The sequence below is a fragment of the Heloderma suspectum genome, chromosome 1 (genome assembly GCF_057233095.1).
Source record: "Heloderma suspectum isolate Gila_16-S chromosome 1, 16-S_ref, whole genome shotgun sequence".
NCBI lineage: Eukaryota > Metazoa > Chordata > Lepidosauria > Squamata > Helodermatidae > Heloderma > Heloderma suspectum.
In genome coordinates, this window is record NC_139458.1 from 373,012,660 (window position 1) to 373,040,142 (window position 27,483).

At 43.4% G+C, this 27,483-nt stretch overlaps 1 protein-coding gene across 1 annotated transcript in view; it reads left to right on the forward strand.

Moving 5' to 3' along the window:
• KIF26B (kinesin family member 26B) overlaps positions 1-27,483 on the forward strand; it is a 434,135-nt gene that overhangs the window by 252,112 nt on the left and 154,540 nt on the right. The window contains exon 6 of the mRNA XM_084828261.1: positions 14,980-15,163. Coding sequence (XP_084684387.1) covers positions 14,980-15,163 — 184 coding nt within the window. The remainder of the gene's footprint in view (positions 1-14,979; positions 15,164-27,483) is intronic.

The window sequence follows — 27,483 nt, forward strand, 5'->3', positions numbered from 1 at the left end:
CACAAACTCCTGTACAACCTCACACATTCCATAGAAAACTTCTAGCTTTCTGGACCAAGAATGACCATAGTATATGAGGAGGTGTATGACTCATGGGATTGTAGTGATGATCTGTAGAGAGGCTCTCTTCCCCTTTTGATGGCCTATAGCTATTGGTGTGCAGTTCTAGGATTGCTTGTTTTCTTCTGATGGGCTCTCAGTATATTCGAAAGTTGGGAAGATGTCCACACAGTGCTTCCACCTCTCTTATCACATCTGCAATTGCTAGCATGATGGTAGTACAAAGGCAGAGTGTCATTTATAGTGTACACTATGGTGTTTCCTCTCTGTTTTAATTATTACCATACTTGTAAGGTCTTCCTTCCCACTGCAAATAGCTTTATTTCAGTTTATAAAACTAAACATCCGTTCCTTGGTAAAGAAAACTAAATATCAAACTTTTGCTTCATTATCCAGCAGGCATCAAATCAACAGTTAGTATCCCCATAATTGAAAATTAATTAGTGTTTTCCTGAAAGACCAAAGATAATGAGGGAAGAGTTGCAAATTATAAAAGCTTTCTAGCCTATTTTTCACACCTCCATACAATTTACTGCTTTCTAGCAATGAATTATTCTTCTGAGTACAGTGTATTCAATTTCATGTCATTTTTCAATTCACTTAATTGAAAATAAAGAGCGAGAACACAAGGTTTATTTAAATGCTAGCACTAAACGGTAGCAACACTAATGCATTACAGACTCATCATTTTTGTTCTAGGTAATTTAGTTTGTGGCATCCTAGAGATCCCTAAATGACTGTGCCATAGAATGGTTGATCATGGAACCTACAAGGCGGTGGTGGTGGTGAAAGAGTTGATTTAATCCTAACTGATGCCCAGTGACCACAGTGCTATCACATTCAACATACATGTATGTAGACAATTATTAAATACAGGCACATTTGACTTCGAAAGAGGAAACTTCTCCAAAATTAGGGGACTGAGAAAAAGAAAGTTGAAAGGGAGAGTCTAGAAAGTCAAATCTCTCAAAATCCCTCCAGAAAACTCATGGGTTATTCAAAACCAGAATAATAGAAATTCAGCTAGAATGTATATCATAGATAGGAAAGGTACTGCTAAATCCAAGAGGATGTTAGAGTGGTCAACAAGCAGAGTCAAGGAAACTATTAGAGGCAGGAAGGCTTCCTTCAGAAAGTGTATGTATTGCCCAAATCAGGAGAAAAAAGGGGAAACAACTTTGCACACCCCAAAAGGCAAGCAGACACTAAGGTATGCAACAAAAGAATTTGAGCAGCATATTGTTACAAACATTAAGACCAAAAATAAAAAATATTTAAATACAACAGAAGCAGAAAACCAGCTAGGGAAGCAGTTGGACCATGAGACAATAAGGGAGTTAAAGGAGTATTGAAGGAGGACAAGGAGATTACAGAGAAACTGAATGAATTCTTTTCATCCGTCTTCACTATGGAAGATGTGGGGCAGACATCCATGCCTGAACTGACTTTTTCAGAAAGGGTCTGAAGAACTGAGGCAAATAGTGAAGTCAAGAGGTGAAATTCTAAGCCTTTGTGACAAATTAAAAATTAACAAATAATCAGGTCCAGATAGAGTCTACCTGGGAATTTTAAAAGACTTCAAATGAGAAATTGCTGATTTTCTAACAAAAATATGTGACATTTCTAAGATTGGCCTCTATACCAGAGGATTGGAATGCAGCCAAAGTAACATCAGATTTAAAAAAGAGATATGAGGTACGCTGGAAATTGCGGGTCAGTTAGCTTAGGGAGCAATCTTATGGCCGCTAGACAGTGGCTAGACAGCCATAGGATATGTTGTTTTCTGGGAACCGACCTCAGAGCCCACACTTCGAGGTCAGTTCCCAGAGAACTGACCTCCCCCCATTTCTGCAGAGCCTCAAAGGCAGTGTGGAACAGCCTTGCCCTCCGTGCTCGCAAGAGGAGTGTGGAGCAGCCAGAAAGGGGCATGGCTGGGGGCATTCTGGGGCAGGGAGAGTGTAACTGCCTGTACGACAGATCCTATGTGTCGTACAGCAGCCTCCTTCCCCACTCCGTGCTCCCACAGCTGGACAGCCGCAATTGGCTGTCTAGCTGAAAATGCAGGGCAGGAGAAGCACAAAAGGAGCAATCCCATCCGTGCTTCTCTTGCCCCACTTTGGATAAGCGGTCGCCTCCGAATTAGGAGGTGGTCGCCTATTTAGATAGGATTGCTCCCTTAATGTCTGTTTAGGGTAAATTGGTAGAAAGCATTATTAAAGATAAAATTATCTAGGATATAGAGGTACAAGTCTAGCTGAAGAAAAATTGGCATGGTTTTTGCAAAGGTATGCTTTTGTCTCACTAACGTTTTTGGAGTGTTAATACACATATGGACTGGGGAATCTGGTAGATATTATATAGTAGACAACCTCTACAACTTCCAAAAATGGATCCAGCCTAATTTCTCCTGCCCCAACCGAGAGATGGTGGCAAAGTTAATAGACATGTAACTTTATATTGCTATAAGGAAGGGAAAAATCCTCCCATGACAAGCCCAGTTGTGATGGTAGGTAAAATTCTGGGCCCATCAACTGTCTGCTAACCTGCATCCATAAAGCACACAGAGAGCTTTCAGGCAGAGGATCTTTGTGTGTATATCAGAACCTCTGCACCCAGGACAGGGATTTTAGAAAGCCATCTTCATTTGTCCGAGAGTCCCCTTCATTTACCCACCTGTATCTCCTTAAATTACCTCTGTGACTTTTTCTGCCACCTGTAGATGGGTTTTCTTTTTCCCAGTCAAACCACTACTCTTTCCCTCTCTCAAGCAAATTCCTCAAGTTTCATCTGTTTTTGGGCCACCAGGTATGAGAAAAGGGATCAAATCGGAAAAGGGTAATTTTCTGTTGCATCTTTAGAGTAATTTAGTTTCTGCACCCTCTTGAATTGTATAGGAGCTATAGCAGAACTAGTACTTAACTGAGCTCAAGAGCCATAGTCTGGTTTCTTCTGTTGTTGTTGTTGTTGTTGTTGTTGTTGTTGTTGTTCAGTCGTTCAGTCGTGTCCGACTCTTCGTGACCCCATGGACCATAGCACGCCAGGCCTTCCTGTCCTGCGCTCTCTCCCGGAGCGTGCTCAAGTTCATATTCATTGCATCGGTGATGCTATCTAGCCATCTCATCCTCTGCCGTCCCCTTCTCCTTTTGCCTTCAGTCTTTCCCAGCATCAGGGTCTTTTCCAGGGAGTTTTCTCTTCGCATTAGGTGGCCAAAATATTGGAGCTTCAGCTTCATTATCTGTCCTTCCAATGAGCACTCAGGGTTGATTTCCTTTAGGATGGACTGATTTGACCTCCTTGCAGTCCAGGGGACTCGTAAGAGTCTTCTCCAGCACCACAGTTCGAAAGCATCAATTCTTCGGCGCTCAGCCTTCCTTATAGTCCAGCTCTCACAGCCATACATTACTACTGGGAAAACCATAGCTTTGATTATACGGACCTTTGTCGGCAAGGTGATGTCTCTGCTTCTTACTATGCTGTCTAGGTTGGCCATAGCTTTCCGCCCAAGGAGCAAGCGTCTTTTAATTTCATGGCTACAGTCACCGTCTGCGGTGATCTTGGAGCCCAAGAAAGTAAAATCTGTCACTGCTTCCATTTCTTCCCCTTCTATATGCCAGGAAGTGATGGGGCCAGATGCCATGATCTTAGTTTTTTTAATGTTGAGTTTCAAACCAGCTTTTGCACTCTCCTCTTTCACCCTCAACAAGAGGCTCTTGAGATCCTCTTCGCTTTCTGCCATTAGGGTGGTATCGTCTGCGTATCTGAGGTTGTTGATAATTCTCCCAGCAATCTTAATTCCGACCTGTGATTCATCCAACCCGGCATTTCTCATGATGTACTCTGCATATAAGTTAAATAAGCAGGGTGACAATATGCAGCCTTGTCGTACTCCTTTCCCAATTTTGAACCAATCAGTTGTTCCATGTCTGGTTCTTACTGTTGCTTCTTGACCCTCGTACAGGTTTCTCAGGAGACAGGTAAGGTGGTCTGGTACTCCCATCACTTTCAGAATTTGCCACAGTTTGTTGTGATCCACACAATCAAAGGCTTTAGCGTAGTCAATGAAGCAGAAATAGACGTTTTTCTGGAATTCTCCTGCTTTCTCCATGATGCAGCGAATGTTGGCGATTTGATCTCTAGTTCCTCTGCCTCTTCGAAACCCAGCTTGTACTTCCGGTAGTTCTCGGTTCGCATACTGCTGAAGCCTAGCTTATAGGATTTTGAGCATAACCTTGCTGGCATGTGAAATGAGCACAATGGTGCGGTAGTTTGAACACTCTTTGGCGTTGCCCTTCTTTGGAATTGGAATGTAAACTGACCTTTTCCAGTCTTGTGGCCACTGTTGAGTGTTCCAGATTTGTTGGCATATTGAATGCAGCACTTTAACAGCATCATCTTCTAGGATTTTAAATAGCTCGGCTGGAATATTGTCATCTCCGCTAGCTTTGTTGTTACTAATGCTTCCTAAGGCCCACTTGACTTCACTCTCTAGGACATCCGGCTCAAGTTCAGTGACCGCACTATCATGGCTATCAGGGACATTCAGATCTTTCCTGTATAGTTCTTCTGTGTATTCTTGCCACCTCTTCTTAATCTCATCTGCTTCTGTGAGGTCCCTGCCTTCTTTGTCCTTTATCATGCCCGTCTTTGCACAAAACGTTCCCTTGAGATCTCCAATTTTCTTGAAGAGATCTGTAGTCTTTCCCATTCTGTTGTTTTCCTCGATTTCTTTGCATTGTTCATTTAAGAAGGCCTTCTTGTCTCTCCTTGCTATTCTCTGGAACTCTGCATTCAGTTGGGTATATCTTCCCCTTTCTCCCTTGCTTTTCGCTTCCCTTCTTTCCTCAGCTACTTGTAAAGCCTCATCAGACAGCCACTTGGCTTTCTTGCATTTCTTTTTCTTTGGGATGGATTGAGTTGCTGCCTCCTGAACAATGTTACGGACCTCTGTCCATAGTTCCTCAGGCACTCTGTCTATCAGGTCTAATCCCTGAAATCTATTCCTCACCTCCACTGTATATTCATCAGGGATATGATTTAGGTCATACCTGAACGGTTTAGTGGTTTTCCCGACGTTCTTCAATTTCAGCCAAAATTTTGCAAGAAGCAGCTCATGATCTGAGCCACAGTCAGCTCCAGGTCTTGTTTTTACTGACTGTATGGCGCTTCTCCATCTTTGGCTGCAAAGGACATAATCAATCTGATTTCGATATTAACCATCTGGTGACGTCCATGTGTAGAGTCGCCTCTTGTGCTGTTGGAAAAGAGTGTTTGCTATGATCAGCATGTTCTCTTGGCAAAACTCTATTAGCTTTTGTCCTGCTTCATTTTGTACATCAAGGCCATGCCTGCCTGTTATCCCGGTGATTTCTTGACTTCCTACTTTAGCATTCCAATCCCCTATGATGAAGAGGACATCTTTTTTTGGTGTTAGTTCTAGAAGGTGTTGTAGGTCTTCATAGAACCGATCAACCTCCGCTTCTTCGGCCTCAGTGGTTGGGGCATAGACTTGAATTACTGTGATGTTGAATGGTTTGCCTTGGATTCATACTGAGATCATTCTATCATTTTTAAGATTGTACGCCAGTACTGCTTTTCCCACCCTTTTGTTGACTATGAGTGCTACTCCATTTCTTCTAAGGGATTCTTGCCCACAATAGTAGATATGATGGTCACCTGAATAAAATTCGCCCATGCCTGTCCATTTTAGTTCGCTGATTCCCAAGATGTCGATGTTCAATCTTGCCATCTCATGTTTGACCATCTTTTTTCCTTGCTGTCCTTTTGAGCTGTTTGATGGAGCAGTTATACATGTCTTTTAGATTATTCCAGGACTCCAGCTGAAATGTTTCTCCTTTAGATATATAGTGATGGATGTTCAAAGCTAGTTATTTTAAGGGCAACTGGAAGGGCATGTGAATATTTGGTTCTGTATCAAGGGAATGTGGCAACTATCATTGCAGGCTAGGTTGTAAATATTTTATATAATGCAGTAATTGCCCCACATTGTTATTAAGAAATATTAGTAACGTCACAGCGGTGGGTCCGTAACTTATATAACAATATTAAACTGTTCAGAAAATGTTGGACTGAGCCTTAAATTGTAATTCAACACAGAAGGCTGCCTTGCAGTGGTTGTCTTAAGTGCATTTCAGTGTCTGTAAATTAATGAGAAAGCCTCCTCTTTCAAAAATTCAGTGGCTCCCACAATTTTTGATTGGCTAATGCAAAATACAGAGATATATATCAACTGTGCCTCATTCTATTTCCAAGTAGTTTTTCTGTCAACAAGCACATTAAAGTACAAGAAAGAGAGCTGTGGTTTTGGATGTGATGCTGCTCATTTTCTGTATCGGAGATCATGAAAGCTAGCCGTAATAGGCATGAGTCAAAAGTTGTCGTGTGTGTGGCCAGGCTTTCTCACATTCATTTTTATTATTTCATTTCAAATTACAAGGACCACTGAGACTATAAACATGGATGCAACCCAGATCTATCAATAATTAAATTGATTTGAGCTTACAAAATCTCCCTGTTTTAAATATTGACGATTATTTCCATGCCACCATTGATGTTCAAGTGAGTGCATTGTAAAAATAACCTCTCATTCAGCCTAATTTCTATTACTTTTAAAGTAAAGTTTTGCAAAATCTGGCTGCTTTATTAAATACATATACATATAAACATCCCTTTTCTGTTATATGACTAGGGAATGCTACCTTTGGCATAGCCTGTCCATAGTTTGAAACCATGTACAAGATAATAGATTGAATTTTAACTTTTATTTTCAGTTACCATAATTTTCTGACATTACATAAATATGCATAGCATCTCTCAATATAGACTTGCCTTCCCCAACCTGGTGCCCTCCAGATGTTTTGGACTACAAGTCCCATAAGCCCCAGACAGGATGAAGGATAACACTGTTGGGGCTTTGTAAGAGGCTCATATGAAAGCCGTTCCCCATCATGTTGCTGAGTGACCAATACATGGAACTAAGACCAGAGGGTTTGTATTTGGCGGGGAAGGGAGGTAGTAGTAAAGAGTTTGTAGAGGGCATATATAGAGTATACTATCTTTAGCTAACCTGGTGCCCTCCAGATGTTGTGGACTGACTTCCAACTGCCCCAGCTAGCATAGGCAATAGGCAGAAGTCCTGGAAGTTGTAGTCCAAATCATCTGAAAGACACCATTTTGGAGAAGGCTGGAGTATACCCTACTATACTGATGGTGGTCTAGAGAATAATATGGTTAGTATCACATATAATACCCTTAATTCTACACACCACTACACAGAAACCTTTTAGATGGGAAGTCAAAGACAGGTTGGGCAATGTATTCTTGAAAGTTTGTACTGTTGAACAACTAAACTGGCTTACCTGTGTTTCATCAACCCTGATAAGCCTCTTGAGTTTATATGCACAAAATTTTCTTCTTAGTTTTATCTTTTATGATTTTAACCCTTTCTGGTGTTACTTCAGTGGCATTTTCAAGTTCCTCTCCCCCCACTACAAAATGACACCGTAGCAACTTCCTATATTTAAAAGCAAGGATGCAAAGATTTGCTTGACATTTTTTAGGAGCCCTGGGGGAGGGGGGACACCCTACAGCTCACAACCTTGCATGGAAGTGGTGCATGCTGACAATGCTGCAAGTCAATAGATTCACAGAAAGTATGAAATCAGTGTCTCAGATTACAGAGAAAACCCATTGATTTTAGTACAATTACCTATTTGACAAAGGGGTTTTAAGATTGCGGGGGGATCAGGCTCTGTGTTAGGATTACGAATTTGGCCCTGACTGTGTGTAATAATTATGTAACAAGCTATGGCAATGAATTGCTGAGTGATTATAGTACCTCCAGCCGGGTTTGGTTAGCAGGTACTGTAGGACGCCAAAAGCTGAATGAGTTAAACCACCCAAGATGTAAAATGGAAATCGCTCTGAAAGGCACAGCTTGGATAACTTCATTGTTGCTATGAAATTAAATACATGCATAAAAAATAAGAACAACAAGCATCAAGTGTTTACTGGGCTTTTAAGAGACATATTTATAGATCCTCACAGGCACAGAAACACACACACAATGATGCAAGCACGCACTAAAATTATTTCCAGATCTTCTCAAATCTGTTTTTGGATTGTTAAATGGAGTAGTGCAAGGTTTGGAGAAATGTGCAGACTGAAGTGAGTTTTATCTGAAAAATCTCACTTCATTCATGATTCATCTCACTCAGAAGGGCATCACAGCATATGCCTCTGATGACGTCGACAGTGTTCACGAAAGCTTACGCCAGAATAAATTTGTTCGTCTTTAAGGTGCCACAAGATTTTTTATTGCTTTTTCAACAACATGTAGGAGGATACCAAAGCTTCCTTTTCCTTGGTTGATTAGGCTTAGGTTGCAATCCCGAATATACTTAGTAGAAAATAACCCCTACTGAACTCAATGGGTAGACCTACGTAAGATTGCAGGTAAAATAGAGGCAGCAGAAATTGACTGACTGGTATCCTGCAATAGCCAACTGTTTAGTCTGCCCCTGCTGGCAAGAACAAAATCCAACCCAAAGTGTGTGTTTTGGCAGAATTAGATGGTAACCCTAGTTTGCATAAACTGGGGTGATTAGGATTCTTTTTCTTTAGCTACCACCACTACCACAACATTGGTGTGCCTTTGGGTAATACATTTAATGATGCAGCTAACTTTTGCATCCTGTATTTCCTTCTGCATCCTTTATTTCTGTCTTTCTCCATCTAGATAGAGTATTAGCAGGGGTGCTCACACAAAAAGCTCTTATGCTTTGATGGTGGGAGTAGGCTCACAGTCAGCAGTCATGCGTGTTAGCTACCCCCTCCCCCATATCTATGTGTTTAGCATAGGGACCCTACACATGTACCAACGTACACACATAGATCTTCTCCACACAAGGGGAGCTCCTGGACAGATAAGGATCCCATGTTCCATGGAGAAGCTCTATGTATATATATTGATATATGCATAAGGCCCTTTCTCACATGTGCCAGACATGTGGATGAGAGGGTGTTGCCACCTGGTACATCAGCCGTGGGAGGTAGGACATTTGTCTAAAACTTCCTATTGTGTTAGCATCCTGCTGAAGGACTGAGAGCATAACAGATGGGTCTTATGGGTGAAGGGAGTGTCAAATTGATGAGGGGAGCTTCCTGGTGGCAGTTATAGATTGTAGAGCCATTGAAAATAACAGGGGTTTCAGGTGATCAGTAGGGAAAACAATGTAGCATCAGTTGTTTCCCCCATGCATGCTGGTCGCACAACTGGAATTACCCTAATTACCCATGCTGCATCACAGGTTGCCATGTTGCCCAAACCTGTTGCGCAGTGTAGGCATAGTGCATTTTCACCCACCCTATAACCCATACTACAAGCCATGGGTCGTAGGGTGGGTGAAAATGCACCACAACCACACTACGCACTGGGTTTGGACAACACAGGTAGCACACGTGAGGGCTGGGGAAACAACGGATACTGCATTGTTTCCCCTGCTGATCATCCGAACCCCGGACATTGTGAACACACCACTACATAATGTTTTGGCAGCCATGGGTTCCCAACTCTTCTGGTACTATCTGCATCGGGTGAAACTGGAAATTGTGGTTTAGAATGAACCAGAAATGGAAACTTTAAATCTCTTCCCTTGTACACAAAATGTAGGGGGAGTGCGTGAACCTGACACTCATGTCAACTTGCCCTCTAACAGTGAACTCTGGTCATGAATCATTGACCAATTGCGCAAAAGCCTAGTTCATATGTACAATCATCCACATGTTTGGCCTCTAGAAATCCAACTGGATAATTTTGTAAAATTAAACATTTTGATATACCATCTTTTCAACAAGTCCTGCTAATTTTTGCTCCTCCAATTTCTGGAGGGCCAGGATATGAACCAAAGAATCACAGTATTTGAATACCTCACAATGATATTTTACATTGCTACTGACTGGAGTTCATGAAAATCTTAGATCCTTTAAAAAATATATATCTACAGCTGTCTTCACTGGACTTTTCACATGTTCTAGCACATCACTACTTGGATTGCCCTTTAAAGGAGATAACAAAACACTGTGAAATACATTTCCTGAAGGAAGCCCCAGTCAGTCTGGAAGATCCACTTTATACTAGAATCATACACAAAGCAGAAAGTAGCTTTTCATACACACAATTTTTAAGAGACATCTCATAAATCTCTACTACTTTTTCTAAATCCTCTTCTATGTTGATACATCTGAGGTTCCAGAGATACATCTTTCTTGACTTCCTGCCCATAAGTACAAAGTGTCATTCTGTTATTATCTTCCTTTCTTGGTTTTTCACTTCTAAAAGGAGAGAGAGAGAGAGAGATGTAGCACATATATTTTACATTCATTTTCCAATTGTTGGCCAAAATGAATCCAGGTTCTTCTGTTTTAATACATTCCAAAGGTTAGCACTGTCAAAATGGCATATCATTCTAAGGTTTTGAAAAGGCCAGTGATATTCCAACAATGTTTCTTTTTCTTTAAGGAAAAATGTCAGAAATGGAACTTTTGGTTAAATAAGTACTTTAGGAAAATTAAATCACTAGTTAAGAAAGCTAAACAACACAGTATCAGAGTGTTTGGGTGAAGAAGCAGGAGAGAAAGAATGGATCAAACTATTTACCAAATATATTGCGATAGAAATAACTTGGGTTTAACTGTAGGTATGAGTAAAGGAATGTGTGTTGAGAGTATTAGTTCGCTTGAGGTAAACTTTGAAAATATACAGCAAAGGGTTCCATAATGTATATATGTGAGCTTTGTAATTATCTTTACTAATCTCTTCAGAACATATTTTTCTTTAATGAAAGAAATTAATTCGGGTAAAGATAGGGAAATCAGAGAGCTGAGAATTGAAAAACAGACTTTTTAAAGACTGTTTAGACAAAAGACATAAACAGTGAAGAAGATAGTCAAGGATTAGGGATTCAGTTGAAGCCCAGTGAGTGAGTTAAGCATGGTGCCAAACTTCCCTTGTGTCCTTTGCCAAATTACCTTGCCTTAGTGTGAGGCAGGTTGGGTAAAGAAAAGCCTGGGCAGCTGCCAGGAGAAATGCAAGCTTTTCTCTGATCCTTCTTCTAGTCCAACTTTTGTGAATACATTGGATATACTGGGAAGCAGATTGCAAAGTCACACCTTCTAGCCTGGGTAATTTTTATAGTTTTATAGTGAAAATTCTGTTGTCCAGCTCATCCTATTTCATATCATTTTATTTCAGATAGTGTTTTCTTCTCTGAGGAAGACTTGCTTATTACATAGTTTGGGAATACTTTCCACACATCAGACATTCAAAAAATGGCCCGGTAGTTCTTTGGTCCCTTTTCTCCATACAAGTCTATGAGCATTTTAGGGCCAATGAGAACCATGGAGGCCAGGAGTAGGAGGTGCTTAGCAAGCTTGCTAGGCCTGTGATTGTGCTTCAGCTGTAGCAGTCACAGTTTAAACTGACATATTGAACTAGGCAGAGCAGTTACTACATTTTCTCAGCTGATGCTACAAGAAAGCATATGATACATAACTGAAATGAATTTGCTCCCAAACATTCTTCTCAAAATTCTTTGTTGGGAATTTGTTTTCTGTATGCTTGAATAGTCTCTGAAAATTTCCAAATATTGCTTATTTGTATTGACAGCCAGTCATACTTTATTTCAGTATTTGGTGACTTGAAGGTTTAAATTTGACAGATTGATGCACAATGAAATTTAGCATTTGAAAGTACCGATGGCTGATACACAATGGTATATCATGGTGGTTTTCAGCATCTCACTTCAGAGAACATTTTTCCTAATCAGCATTTGTAAAAGAACCTCTGTGGCTTGGATCCTAAAGAGTACTCTTGGAAAGGGGTTAGAGGAATGGCTCTGTGGTGTAGGGGGCTGAGTGGGGAGGGGGAAAAGCTCAAAATCTGATGCATTTAAACAATTCCTCCTTCCCCTCAACCCAATGAGCAAAGCCCACCAATGTTAGACTGGCAACAACATGTAAACAGTGTTAAATCAACACTTTACTGACTAAGGGTTGTATCCAGTGTTAGTCCTATGTAGAGTAGATCCATTCAACTGAATGAGAGTTAAGTTAGACTAACATTGGATACAACCCTTGAGAGCCGGTGTGGTGGTTAGGGCGTTGGTCTGGGATACAGGAAACCCAGGTTCTAGTCCCCACTCAACCATAAAGCTCACTGGGTGACTTTGAGCCTGTCACTGACTCAGCCTAACCTACCTCACAGGGTTGTTGTCAGGATAAAATGGAGAGGAGGAAGATTATGTATGCTGCGTTGGGCTCCTCGGAGGAAAAGAGAGATATAAATGTAACAAATAATACATTATTAAAATCTAAGAGTATAATTGGTTTGTTTGAACAGTAGGTAGAACTGTAACCTATCTTGTTGGCTGGTTTGTTTCTCTTTCTCTTACTGATCAAAGCAACTTCCTCTCTCCTTTTCCCCCCTCTCTTTTGTCTTGTTCACCCCCTCCATTTTTCTTCCTGAAAAACAGTGTGGGATGTCAGGATTGTTCAACAAGAGAATGTATTAGAAGGAGGAGGAGGGCTAGCAGCCAGGATTCCTGGATGGATGGTTTTAGAATTAAAATTTCCGGGAGGGGGGGTATTGGTTTTATCTGATCAAAGCAGGTTCCAGGCCTCTGAAACATGCTTGGGCAGGAGCTGGATTTAAGTGAGTGTGGTATGTGTGTAAGAGAACTATATGAGAATGTACGTGCATGTACGCTAGCACACATGGACACATGTGTGGTCTCCGCAACTCCAGAAAAGGCCAAAAAGGTTGTGCACCCTTGCCCTAGGGCACACAAGTGTGTGTTGGGCCTCACTGTGACACTGTAAACAGAGTATATCCTAAAATTTATCCATCGTTCTTGTGTGGCAAGAGCTTCACAGAGGAAGACCAGTAGTGGAGCATCACAAAGGAAGACCAACCTGCCTTTTAACTGTTCTTCTGATAAGCTCCCAAATATCCCAAGTTTCCTCGATAGTTTGAAAAGTATATTATAAACTGTGCCATATTTGACAGTATTTCATGGTTGACATGCAATCCTGTTAAGATTAGATAATTGATAATTGACAAGTAATGTTTCCATTACTTATTTATTTTTTAGTTAATGGATTAAGGGGGCAATCCCATACATGTTTAGGCAGAAAAAAGTCCTACAGTTCCCAGCATGTCCCATGGCTAGCTGGAGGGATGCTGGGAGTTGTATGGCTTTTTTCTGTGTAAACATACATAGGTTTGTGCCCTAAGATATTTAATAGTGGACAGCAGGCAGCTGAAGCCTACCAAATGAAAGCCACCAAGAGATGCTAAACTTAAAGCATTTGAATGTAAAGCTGTAAGTTAAAAAATTCACATTCAGATTTTGTTTCAGTATTTCACATTCAAAAACTGCAGAGTTCAAATGTTTGTGGATATGGATTTCAGCTCTAAACTGACAGCAGTCTATACAACAGAGCTTGTGTAATAAAGTGATCTTTTTGAATTTGACACGTTGTGATTCAATTTCTATAGATTTCTAGAATTTTGATAAACACACAATGCCTTTTGAATATTAGTAAGATTCTTAGTTATTTAATAGATTTATATACCACCATCCATATTAAAAAAAATATCTTTTAAGTTGATGCATGTTCATGTAACTTGCATTTAGATTAGTGAAATTATGGATAATGTAATACAACAATTTATTACTGGCACAGTTTTATAATAGGGAGTGAGATATATGAAGAGCCAAATGTGAAAATGTTTAAGCCAACTTCATTTGGGATGTCCAGATAAGAATGTAATAATGTCACCATAGAAATCCATAGGCTAATCCAATTAAGTCTGCAATCTCTTCTTACACTCCATCTTAGCACTGTTACTAAAAGCAGACTTTGTGGCAATAATATCTAACCAGTGATGTTTTCTTTCCCTCCCTGCTTTGCTTAACATCCATCCTGATGAAGAGTTTGTGACATTTTGGTTGGTCCTAATAAAAGTATAGTCTATGGATTTTGGATTTTTTCTTCTGGATCAACACAAGCTTCCTTTACTTTTTGTGTACCATAGAAAGTGGGAGTGTTTAGGAGGAAAGCCCCTGCAGTGTTCAATATTTTTTCCATGTGAAGTTCCTTCTCAGATGCCAAGTGCTGCAAATAAACATTGTGGCCAAATATTTTAAAAGTTGGACTCCAGCAATAATCTAGATTTGGATATAGGAAAAGTTTGCTTTTAAATTGAAAGCATGGCAAATCTTAGCTCTCAGTACCTAAATCAAAGTGTAATTTATTTAACCTACTGAATTGTTAGTTTGTATGATTCTCAAACTGCTTTACAAATAGCATAAAGTCGATTGGTTACCACGTCAGGAAGTAGGATGGATTTTTATGAGGCGTCAGAGGTTTAAAATAGCTAGTGCTATATGTTAGTTAATTTCACTTGGGCATTTTACCATAATTATGTTTGGCTGCCTACATCCAAGTGCTCTACAGGTAATCATGCTGCACCCAAAGATTTAGGAACAACAAATGGTTCTCTGTGAGGCAAAAGTCCCATTATGAAACTGAATTGTCTAACATAAATAGCTGTTTGTGCTCCCCGTTAATTTGGCAACAGGCACAACATGGCCTATGTGCTAAGCTGAATAACAGAATAATAATAAAAAACCATGTATAATTTGGATCCTGTTTAACTATTTGCTGGTTTAAATAAGAAGTATGTCCACTTTGATCAGTAGACTTGTCTCCCGCAAGAGAACTCACATAATAAGGATCAACTCCCAAAAGGTGTCTCGGTGACTATACGTAACATCCCTTGTAATTTATATAGCTATTTAGTAAAGTCTTTGTTCTTGTTTGTATCTGTTTCCTCTACAGAGCCACTCAGAAGTTGAACCTATCATCCAAAAAGAAGAAACATAGGCCCTCTACATCGTCTGTTTCCGAATCTCATCTATTTTCTACAAAGTTCAGCACTATCCTACAGACTTCCCCACCACCTGCTCCACCATGTTTGCTGAGGGCAGTCAACAAAGTGAAAGACACTCCAGGATTGGGCAAGGTATGGATTAACCCGCAATGTATGTATGTCATCATAAATTGAGGTTTCATTGCAACCTGGTAATTGAATTCACTTAAAAAAAAAAAATGGGTAAACGTAATCTGTTTATCCCAAAACATAGTCTAGCCAGTCTTTATTGATGTTGGAAGACTTCTAGAGGCCATGAAATTTCAACCCAAATTTCAAGTTGTTTCAATCCGGTTCACTCTGTAGATCTTAAATCCCTATGTGTTTGAGCAGGTTAATGCAAACATAATGTGCATTTTGCATCAATGGTCTTTCTGGAAGTTGGTAGGCTGGGTTTATTGGTACCAACTGGTTAGGGTGGAAAAAATTGATTTATTTAATTTATCTTGTTAGGGGAGAAAACTCTTCCCACATAAAAGACAAGGGTTGCTTTACCTTTTATGCAACAAAAATGTTTGTTGCACTTACACCAGTACTAGTACAGTGTTTCCTGAAGCAAACATTTACATAGGGATGTACAAGAATGTCCTTTCTGTCCACAAATTTTTTAAAAATGTGCACTCTGAAATGCGCATTTTCAAATAATAGACATTTTCAAAACATACGTATTTTCACGCTTTAGTCAATGGAGGAAACTTGTGCACTTTTGAAAGATATGCGAAGAAATGGACACTTTTCCCATTCAAAATGTGCGCTTTTCCTATTCGAAAGAGCCGAAAAACAGATCGAAAATGAAAATGGGAGCGAGTCGAAAGGAGCTTCAAAGTGATTTTCAGTGAATTTAGGGGAGCTTGAAAATCACTGGTTCTCCCATCCCTACATTTACAGTAGAGCCTATACATATTTACTCAGAAGTAAGTCCCACTGAGTTCAGTGAAACTTTCACCCAAGAAAATATGTATACGATTTCAGTCTTAAAGTGATAACATGCATACTGGGTAACCCTGGCCCTGTCTCCATGACAACAGAAGGAGAAGGAAGGAGTGGCTTATCTGCATTTTTCAAGGAGCCAGCTTTGGTCCATGTAGGGCTCCACAGGTGCACCATTCTAAGTCGCTTTACAGAGCATACTTCTGGGTGTGTGTGTGGAGTGAATGTCATCTGACTGGCAGGGGCTGCTCAACCAGTAAGAGAGGTTTCCCCATCCAGGCTCCCCCCCCCCTTCTCCTGTGATAAAATCTTTCTTCTATGTCTTGACAATCTCAGTAACTCAGAGTGCACATTTCGGGAACAAGCCTTATTGAGTGCAATGGGAGTTACTTCCAAGTAGACTCACATATGTTTGTGCTGGGAAAGAGGAGGGGAGAAAACACAGGGATGGGAAACCAGTTGCGAGCGGAGATGGGTTAAAGACGACGCAGACAACAAGCTTGGGTTGAAAATTGGGCCATATTTATTGAATTAGCTGCAAAGGGGTAACTAGGACGGGCATCTAAATGTGTCATCAGCTAGCTGGCACTTCTTGGGCGAAAACATACCCAGCCTGAGGGGTGGTGGTGATCTCGCCATCCCTCCGGACTGCCCCTTCTGGGGGAGGTAGACCTTCCGGTGTCACCCCCAACCCGGTGCCGCGAAACACCTGGGTGAGTGAGTAGGGTTGGTCTCCCAGGCAACCCTTATCCCCCCGCCGAGCCGCACAACCCGTTCGGGGGGCCCTCAGGCGTCACCTGTCACCATAAGGTGCCTCTGCATGCACACCATCCCTACTTTCCTGTTTTGCCCGTCCTAGCCGCCACAGGAGTCACAAGCCTAGAGCTTGTGAAACTCCCCCCACCTGCGCAGAAGAACTTCCCGCAGGCCCCTTTGCAGATCAGACAGATGTATGTTATTCGCTAAATGAGACAGGCAGACACCGTCCTACCTGTAACGCTCCCTCCATGTCCACAGAATTCCCTGGCGGGTGGTGCATCCATCACCTCATTCACCTGGCAACAAGCCATTTCTCTGTGCACTTTCCAACGTGCCCTGCCACTGGCAACGTCATTCCATTCTTTCCCATTGATCCATGGGAGCAGTGAGGGCTGCAATAGGCTACTTCCGGCCAGGTATGCCGGACCACCTGTATCTCAACCAAGGCCTGTTCCATCAGGTCCTTGCTTGGCTTACAGCCAAAGTCATTCCCTCCAATGTGCAGCACTTGGACCTGCGGAGGAAGACTGACAAACTTGGTGGGACAGAGTGAGGAGGGGACTCCCACCGTATGCCACGTCTATGGAGCCACTGGATCTTAATGTGACGGGGTGACAGAAGCTGAATTCTGAAGAAGACATACAAGCTCTTCATGCAGCTCCAGACAACAAAACATGCCCATGTAAGAGCACCCGTACCAGCGTACAACGAGTCTGCTGGTCTAAGGAAGAAGCACATTAAGGGAAACTACACAATTGCCCTTAAGTCAACAGCAAACCATTGAAGTGATAAAAACAGAGGCCCCTCCTCAGACCCATGGCATGCCATAAAACCCATAAGGTGCCGCCAGAGCATAATCCGTTGACTTGTGTTTGGCCGTGGGCCACTGCCGTGCCCTTGCCATGCCGATCAATTTGATCACCAAATATGTAAATGGATTACTTTGGGCCAGACCTGTATTTTGCAGCAAATCAAGGCCCTCTGGTACAAGTCGGCCTTGTGAGCCCAGACCAACCCTGCATTCCGTTAGGGCTGCTACGTGGAACAGGGAAACGTCTTACTGGAAAGCTCAAATGGAGGGCCATTACCCCCGGAGCCCAAAAGGGGTATCCGGAGAGAGAGGGTGGTTAATTTACTAATGCAGGCAAACATCTGTGCCCAACACTATCTTGCACGCCGAAACCTAAATTCTGACATGGAGTCAGTGAAACCCACCTTTGTGGGCTGGAAGGCTAAATGGCCAGCTTGCGACTTATGGTCCCAAATAGTCTGTTGTTCCTTACGGAGGCGTGAAATTGTGGCCAATGATCTATAGATAAGGGCCATGAATCCTATCGCTGAGGTTTTGCCTAATGCGCGGCACACACACCCTGCTCTGTCGCAGGTGGCTCCTGTACGGAGAGCCATGGAATGCAGGCTGGCATGCCTGGCTTCAGTATCCCTATCTCCCATAGTACTGCAAGGATGGGATCTGGGAATGGAGCACCCACGGGGCTAAGGCCCGGAAGATGTTGACCCAATTTCATGACAAGGCATCGACAATTGGGTTTGCCTAACCCGGCACATGGTGGACCCAGAACCAGATGTTGTAATACTGACTCTGGAGCGCAAACACACTGACACATGACATGACCCTCCAATTTCGGGAGGACGGAGAATGAATAACGTGGTCATGTTGTCATAGCGAAGGGGGGGGTTACTGACTTGGCTATAAGGTTATCCCTCAATGTGCTTGGCGGGGGCGGCAGCCTCCACTCTACACTGCACGATTGGACCTGCCCTAAGAATCTGAAACCCCTTGGCGTAGGGGCAGAACCATGTGAGTCTGCAGTCCGGCTTTGAGGAGAGGCTCACGCTTCCGAAAGGAGGTGCCATTAAAGCTCTACTAAGTTGAAGCCATGCCTGATGTATAACTACTTGGAGCTGTGCCTAACGGACCTGAAAATTATCCTGAGGGAGGTGAGAATAACACCTAAGGGTATCGGATTGGCTTCATCGAATGTTGCTGTGGGAGACAGGCCCTCAGCCTTTGTGAGCTAAGGGGCACCGAAGTAACAGAAAAGGGGAAGCAATACTTGCGTTAGGTCAGAACAATGACCACCATCTTTGGACTCCATGTAGCACATGCCCATCAGGGACCCGTGGCCGGGATCCCAGACAAAGACAGCTGCCTCATCGAAGAGGTGTGACACACTGAGCCGAGATGATCAGGGATCTCGTGATAATTGACTGGCCCTCAGGAAAGAGAGGTTACGAATCAGGATAAACTCCCTAGAGGATTTCCTGTGCACCATTTCGAGAAGGGAGATCCCTAGAATAGCTAATGGGGTGTGGAAAAAAGGAGGGGGCTAAAACCCTTCTGCCAGTACTGCATTGTTAACCTCTCCTGAACCTGTTGACGCCTAGCGAGGAGAAATGTTGCTTACGAGGTAGGGATGGTCTATGTTGACCTAAAGAAAAAATGCTAGGGGGCCCTAGAACCTAGCATAAACCGTGTTCCAAGTTAAGACGTGTTCCCCCAGTTGGGTAGTGTCTTAAAGCCGGAGTATCGGCGCCAACCTTACTAGGCATTGGCCATCCAGAGCTTCCTACTGCCTCAGCTTTTCCAAGGGGACCCTACCCTCCCCGAGCATTGGACAAGAGGTGCATGAGTGCTGACTGCTACAAGGGAGCATTCACGATGAAAACTGCACGTGTCCTGGGAGCATGTGCCCTTGGGGCTTTACTCCCAGCACAGATAGCAGTGCTGAAGCAGCGGACCCGCCATAGGCCGAGGGCCAGTGCGGGAGACCACCTGGGGAATGTGGCCACTGCCAGATCTGTTGCCGACCCCAGCTGGGAAGGAGTCAAAATTGGAGTGAAAGGTCCTGGTCAAACAGGTCCTTACGCAGAGAAGGGCAATGGCGGCCCTCCTGCGAGAGGCCTAAACAAGCCATTCGCACACCTCCTCGGGCGAAAGACATTACGAGAAGGAGTAGCCCTGGTGACAATACAACTCGCCACATTAGCGTAGGGATCTGATGTGCCCCTTACATGGATGTCCAAAACGGGCGGGGGCAGGCGAGGGATCCTAATTAATCCAAGAAAAAACCCTGTAAGATGATGCATTAAGCGGCTGGGGTTACTGGGGTGTGACTTACGGAGCTGCAGGCGGCCCGAGCGTCATATAGGGAGATGACATTGGGAGGGACAGCCGCCCCCAGGTAGGTAAGCTAAGGCAGCAACCCCACAGCCCTAAGGGTCACCCGTCTGAACAACTGGGGTGAGGTGCAGTCATCTCACCCATATCCAGGGCAGCCGTGTCTGGGTCCCTGGGAGCAAGGGAGGCGATACCACTTGCATTTCTCCTGATGGAGATGCCTCCTGAGGGCGGACCGCCTTCAGGTGTGCTGTGTCGCCTGGGCAAAACCCCAAGGAGGAGGATGTTGCTTGGATCACTGCTGACGGAGATGCCGCAGGAAGGTGGACTGCCTACAGTGGTGGGGTGCTGCCATGGTGAACCTGCGAAGGCGAGATGGAGGCCTCAATGGCGTCCGGGTGCCCTGAACCCAGAGACAAGCTGTACCAATCGTGGGCACACTCTGATCCCCAGCTGGAAAAAACCGAGGTTGTTGCTTGTGCGCCCAGGGAAGATGAGGCAGCAGAAGGGAGGAGCTCCGCTGAAGGCAGTGAGCCTTCTGGAAGAGCTGATGAAGAGGAGGTGGATGCCTCAATAGCGTCCAGGCGATCTGAAATAGAAAGGAGCAACGAGCGTTGGGTCTGCTGTCGTGTTTGCTTGTGCTGGACCACTGAGGATTTTTTGTGCCTGGCCAGGGGAGGAGGAGGGATCCCCGAGGAACGCTCAGCAGCTTCCAAACGAGAAAAAATTGATGTCAGTACCGGGTCTGCGTCCACATCAGAGTCAGAATCGGGCCTTGGCAGCGGACTTTGGGGAGGGGGGGCGGGAGGGGGGGTGGGGCCCTCCTAATTCCCTTTCTTACCACCCTGGCCCTTCTTAGGAGGCATGATGCAGGAGGTGAATTAAGCAAGCTATCTGTCAGGGTGGACACTGAGCCCATAGAATCCCAGAGTAGTTCTAATGCTGAGGAAGAGCAGTCGCTCCTGGGAGAGGAGCACGCTCCTCTTTCCCAGGAACAACAGCTGACAGAGTTTCCTCCCCCCCACATTCCTAGTTTTAGTTAGCAGTCAAGGGAGTGACCGAGCACAGATAGCAGACTTAGTGAAGGCGCGCACTCAACGGCTGCGCCCCGAGGATCCAAGGGAAAAGGGGAGGGATTCTCCCTAGTCCTTATATTCAGGGGTCTGCCAGTAATTGCTTTTCAAACGGGGACCAACTGTTCCAACTTAGGGCATAGGGATGCTGCTGCTCAGATCTAGTTGATACCTGTAGAGTTGTTAAGTTGCAAAGGAAGAATAAATCTTTGAAAAGAATCCCTTTGTCTGTGTCTGGACTTGGCTACTGGATTAGACTGAGAGAGCCCTCTAAGGAGCCCTTGACACCATCAAAGAGTTAATAAAGCCGCTGGGCACCCAGACAATAGGCAGCCACCCCACAGTCTGAAGATCTGTGGGTATGAGTTCCAGACTGAGACAGAGAGGCCTGGGGATGAAGATGGGAGCGCTGCACTACCGTTTAGATAGAAAATCAGATTTTCAAGAGGCGCAGCCAGGGGCCAAAGGTGATGGAGCTGCGTTTGAGCGTGGGCGCCCACAGCCGAGGGCACCCTGTCACGGGAGGCGCCAAACAGGCAGGCGCCGCTGTTACGCAATTTTATTAATTAAATATTTAATAATCGTAATTTAATTAATTTATTATTATTATTATTAATATTAATATTATTTATTTAATTAAAGCTTTCTTTTCATACAAACATAGGAAGCTGCCTTATACTGAGTCAGACCCTGGGTCCATCTAGCACAGAATTGTTGACACTGGCTGGCAGCAGCAGATCTCCAAAGTTTCTGGCAAGATTCTTTCGTAGCCCTACCTGGAGATGCTGGGGATTAAACCTGGGGCCTTCCGCATGCCAAGCATGTGCTCTACCACTGAGCCGCAGCTCTTCCTATTTTTTTTTTATTACTGATTGATTGATTGATTGATTGGGTGGGAGGGGGAGACGTCCCAAGCCCATGGGAGGCGACCAATCGGGCTGTGATATACACGCCCCTCATACTCAGCAGCCAGGCGCCCCTCCAACAGGCAGGCTCGGCTGACCAGTGGGGGGGGGGGCAGTCAGACCGTCGCTTGGAGCGCTGCCGCCGGCAAACACCAGCGCCGCGCTCACCCGCCCGCTGATGCCTCCTGCCGGGAGCAACACCTCAGGGAGGCCAGCAAAGCGAGGAGGAAGAGGCCGGCAAGGCCGGCAGTTGGGTAGACAGGCCGGCCGGCAGGCGGGCTGTGAGCCGGCCCGGCGGCCGGCGGGCCCGTCAGGCAAGCGGGCAGGCGTGTGGGCAGGGTGAGCGAGCGGGCGGGTTGAGCGAGTGCGTGGGCGGGCGAGCGGGCAGGAGAGCGAGTACACGAGGAGACCGAATGGACGGGCGGGCGAGAGGAAAGGAGCCGGCGAAGGAGGGAGGGAGGCGAACAGTATCACCAAGCGAAGATTTTGGCGTGCAAAAGCACGCTGGGTCCAGGCGGCTGGAACGAGGACGAAGCCGTTCTCCAGCAGGCCAAAGTCCCTCGTCGTGAACCGAGGAGAAAGGAGGGGGCGGGCGTACTGCAGCCTCAAGAGCCGGGGCCCTCAGCGTGCACGACGGCACTGGTCTCCAGCAGGCCGGTGTCCTTCGTCGTTTCTGGCGGAGCTGTAGTTCTCTCTAGCTGCGTTGAGCCAGAGAGCTGAGTTTGAGAAGGGGGCTGAGTTTAAGGCTACTCAGCCTGCCCCTCCTTGCATGGTGGTGCCACTGGGGTGCACCAATCAAAGGCCCCTGCGTCATGTCACCCTACCCACCCGCAATGCCCCCCCCCTTTTAGCCAGACAAGCTGGCGCCAGGTGAGGGCATTTCCCATCGATGCTGCCCTGGATCTCTGTAATGAAGGTGTGGTTACTTCCTAAGGCAATAAACCAAACAACAGAGAATCGGAGCCTCCAGATTGCGCTTTAAAGCGTTTAGGGAATTTCTGGTTTAAACTGTGCCATTTCAGTTGAGGGGGATCTCTGTACTTTAAGATGTGGGCATTCAGGGAACAAGCCTCATTGAGCACAATGGGAGATACTTCTGAGTAGACACTAATTGGTTTGTGCAGGGACAGGAAACACACAGGAAACACCCCTTGACGGGTCACGGTGAAAGGCACACCCCTGGCAGGGCTAGCATGCCTGATGTAAATGCAGGGGTTGGGGCACACAGCAACTATACCAGGAAGAACCCGACTTAAGGAAAAAAACTGGACTTTAAGCAGTCTCAGGAAATCAATTTTTCCCCTGATAAGCTCCAGGGTGGTTGCTGGATGGCCACGACATCATCTATCCCTAATGACCTCAACATGCAGACAGCTTGGAGTAAATCTCTGTTGGAGACACACACACCCTTTTCCTTGCCACCTGTTCACTGAGATATAAGAATATGAGCTTGCTATTCACAGTTCACATGCTTACTAAAGAAAATACTAGCAAACAAGTTTGCTGTATAAAGTAAGAAGCAGCTTTGGCACAATTCCTCATGTGTACTGGGACACAGTGCACTTTCAGAGTCAAATACAGCTTAGTACATTAAAAAATATTTTGAGGCAATCACTTAATACAAGAATTGGAATTAATAATATCCTACATATTTTGCAAACAATCCTGTGTTTTTACCTAATCATAAATTGAGGTTTCATTGCAACCTGGTAATTGAATTCACTTCAAAAAAAAAAATAAAAAAAAATGGGTAAACGTAATCTGTTTATCCCAAAACATAGTCTAGCCAGTCTTTATTGATGTTGGAAGACTTCTAGAGGCCATGATGTACAGTTTTTCAACCCAAATTTCAAGTTGTTTCAATCCAGTTCACTCTGTAGATCTTAAATCCATATGTGTTTGAGCAGGTTAATGCAAACATAATGTGCATTTTGCATCAGTGGTCTTTCTGGAAGTTGGTAGGCTGGGTTTATTGGTACCAACTGGTTAGGGTGGAAAAAATTACTGAGCAGCTGATGATTCATTGGTCACATTTATATACCACCTTTCTGTCAACATACCCAAAGCAGTTGACAATCTCAAAAAACTAAGTTACAAGCATTACAGAATACAGAAGAGCAATGTTTTCTCAGAAGCTGGTGCCATTAACTCCTTAGTTTGGGCATCTTTTCTTCTTCCCTTCCACTGGGCACATAGGTCCTCAAGCAGATTCTAGGAATACGTGGGAGGGGCTGCCCCAATAGTTCTCTCAGGCTGTTGATGGTCTCCTCAGGAACTGATGGCATAAGCTCCTTGTCCCATGCAAGAGGAGGATGGTACGGGAAGTAAATGGAACAGGCAAGAATTAGAAACTCTCAAGCTAAAGTAAAAGTTCAAATGTTATGAGCTTAAATCCAATATGACTTACCTTGGTCTCCTCTCCCCTGAAGCCCCCCCCCCTGCACTCCTCCTAAATCTGCTCTGGAGGATTCCCTAACCCCCTGGAGTAGATTTGGGGTGGGGGGACTGCAGGGGGAACAGGAACATACTAGTTTTAAGATGCACAAGAAGATAATTATTTCCAATCAGAATACTTATCTGATATAGTCAAGAAAGGATATGTTTGGAGAAACCTTACATATTTTCTCCATTTTTTCCTCACAAGGCTCTCAAAAGATAGAATTGTAGAAACTATGTTTAATTCATATACTCTGTAGTTTCTAGCATACAATTTCATCTTTTCTCCTGTACTTCTCTTGAAGTTATCCTGTAATTATGACCTAAAGCTCATATATACTTTCAGTTCAGTATTCCCATCATTTTACCTTTGTAGCCTAATTTACATTTTAATATATCACAGATAGGAGCAGGGAATGTACATGAATAACTGCAGATAAGGAATATTAATTCCTTAGTCAAAATCTAAAGGACACAGAACTTATGAAAAATTTCAAGGATGCTGAAATGGCAAGATAATAATGATGGCTTATTTTATTTATATAGAGAGCTGGTGCAGTGCAGAGAAAGCGTTTAATTCCCCTTTAAATAACTAGGTAGCAAAGTTATATACTGAGGTCTCATTGATGTCAATGGGACTTGTGTATTTCACTTCCTGCAGTTTGCATCGACTGTATGTGTTGTACAGCATTCTCTCTTAAATGTATTTCCTACACTACAGTTGTAATTTAAAAAAAAAAATCCAAATCAACATTCTTTGCTGCATATTTCTTTTTCAAATGGGGATCTTCTCATTAATTTTATTTCATTTAATTTCATTTATTTAACTATGCATCATCGCCTATATTCATGGATCTTTATTTTTAAAAGATGAATACTAGGTCAAATGTATAATAAAGATGCTAAGATGCCTTTGTAGAAATACAGAGGAAAGGTTCCAGAGGTGGAGAACAGCTACTAAGGACGTCTTTCCCAGGTCTATGTTTTCATATGTATTATCTGAAAGAACTATCAAGAGAATGATGTTCTCAGATGGTAATACGATGTATGAACTGTCTCTAAGGGTGATGTTTAACACTGCATTTCCATATTCATATTTTAAAAACTTAAAATGCCAGGAAATGGCCCTAAACTCACATCTTTGTAATGCTGAGTACAAAGTGCAGGAACGCTACATAAGGTCTGTAATCCTAAAAAAGATTTGGTGTACATTGTTGTAACAGTGTATGGTGTACACCATAGCTGTTCACACTTATGAAGAGACAGGCTGTAGTTTGAATTTAAAAGCAACTTGCCTCTTCAACTTTGAGAACCGCTGCAGTGAAAGGAAACCTTGGACAGTGCACATGCCCTTACATATATGTAGTTATGTCCAGCACTTCCATAATTACAGATGTGTGCTGAGTTTTTTAATGTCTGCTTTTCAGAAAGCACTTTTAAAATGAGAATAAATAAATGTAACATGAAAAATGTGCTCAAGACATGATAACTAAACAACTAAAATACATAGTCCAGTGTGCTCTGGATTAAGGGATTAAGATATTGAGTGGATTGTTTCAAAATAATCACTAGATAGCAAATTATGCTACTGTAACAGTTTTCTGATTTAATTGTTATGAGAACTAAATAAGCTGGCTGTATCTGCTTGACTTTTTATTTGCAACAAAAAAGATGTGGTGATGACCCAAATGTTCCGACACATTAATGTTATTTACAGTGCAATCTTATCCATTCTTGCTCAGAAGTAAGTCCCACTTTGTTAGATGAGGCTTCCTTGTGGAAGATAAAGCTACCAATGGCTACTAGTCATGATGGCTGTATTACCTCCATTATCCGAGGCTGTATGCCACTTGCTGGGGAACGCTAGCAGGAGGATGCTGTTGCGATCATGACTTGTGTGTGGTCTTCCCAAGGGCATCTGGTTGGCTACTGCGGGAATAGAATGCTGGGCTAGATAGGCCTTTGGTCTGATCCCACATGGTTCTTCTTATGTTCTCTCAGGCAAATATGCATAGAATTGCAGCCCTAGTAGTTCAAATGATGGGCACAATATAAAAATATTTATTAACTCATCTGAAAAAGAACAGGTTGCCATTTGTTTTTTTTCCGTCCATCCTTTATCTCTTCACAAAACCTACTGAAATTGGTTGGGATTTGGAGTGAGTAACTCCTTTAATCCTTGTTCACCCTTGACAAAACAATAAGGATGACAATATAGCCCCAGGATTGCTTCACTCTTATTTTACCCTAATTTCACTTTCACTGCTCTAACAGGATACTTAGGGTGCTTTTTAATGGAGTTGCAGCAGTGTCAAATGCAGTACTGCAGCTGAGAGTCAAAATCCTAACGGGGGAGCAATGAGTGAAGAAAATTACATGTCATGGGTCTTCTCTAAACCTCCTCTCTTTTCCAGATCAATTCCTAATCAAATCCAATTAAAGTAAGAGGTGTATGAGCGATATACTGCAAATTGGTTAGCAGTCTCAAACATGCTGATACTCATATCTGCAGACACATCTAGCCCACTGGTGATTCAATTTGTATTTACAGGCCACCGTAGCAGGGTTGTAACCAGATGTTTCTGTAGCATTGCCACAGTTGCTTCTCAAAAATGTGTCTTTTGTCACGAATAGTGGTCCTCTTCCATAACAAACAACAGCTAGTGCTATTTTGCTCACATCTCCTCTGCCCCAGTATCCCAGGCACTCAATTCTAATTTACTCTGTTGTGTACTTGAATGACAGAATGTATAGTTTGAGTGACAGAATGTATAGTTTGGTTTAGTACTTGTGAACAAAGCCATTACACCAGATATTAATGCAGTATTACAGCTGATTTAACCAGTATTTGGATTCTTCTTTATCTGGAAAATACAAAACAATAGTTTAGGTGGCACAGTAAGTTGTGTTTACATGTTGTTATAGTTGTTTGCCCAGATACAAAAAATACAAAAATGTTGTGAAGAGAGAAATATCAAATTAACCACATACCTCACTGTCATATGATGGATATACTGCTCTGTGTAGGGAGAAGCTTTAACATGAAGCCTCCCGCCTGCCCCAGTCTCTCTTAGCTGATCCACCACCAAGATATAAGCCAAGAGCTGCATCCATCTGACCTATGTAAAGAGAAGCCCCACCTCCTCCTAACAATTATCTTCCTTGCTGGTG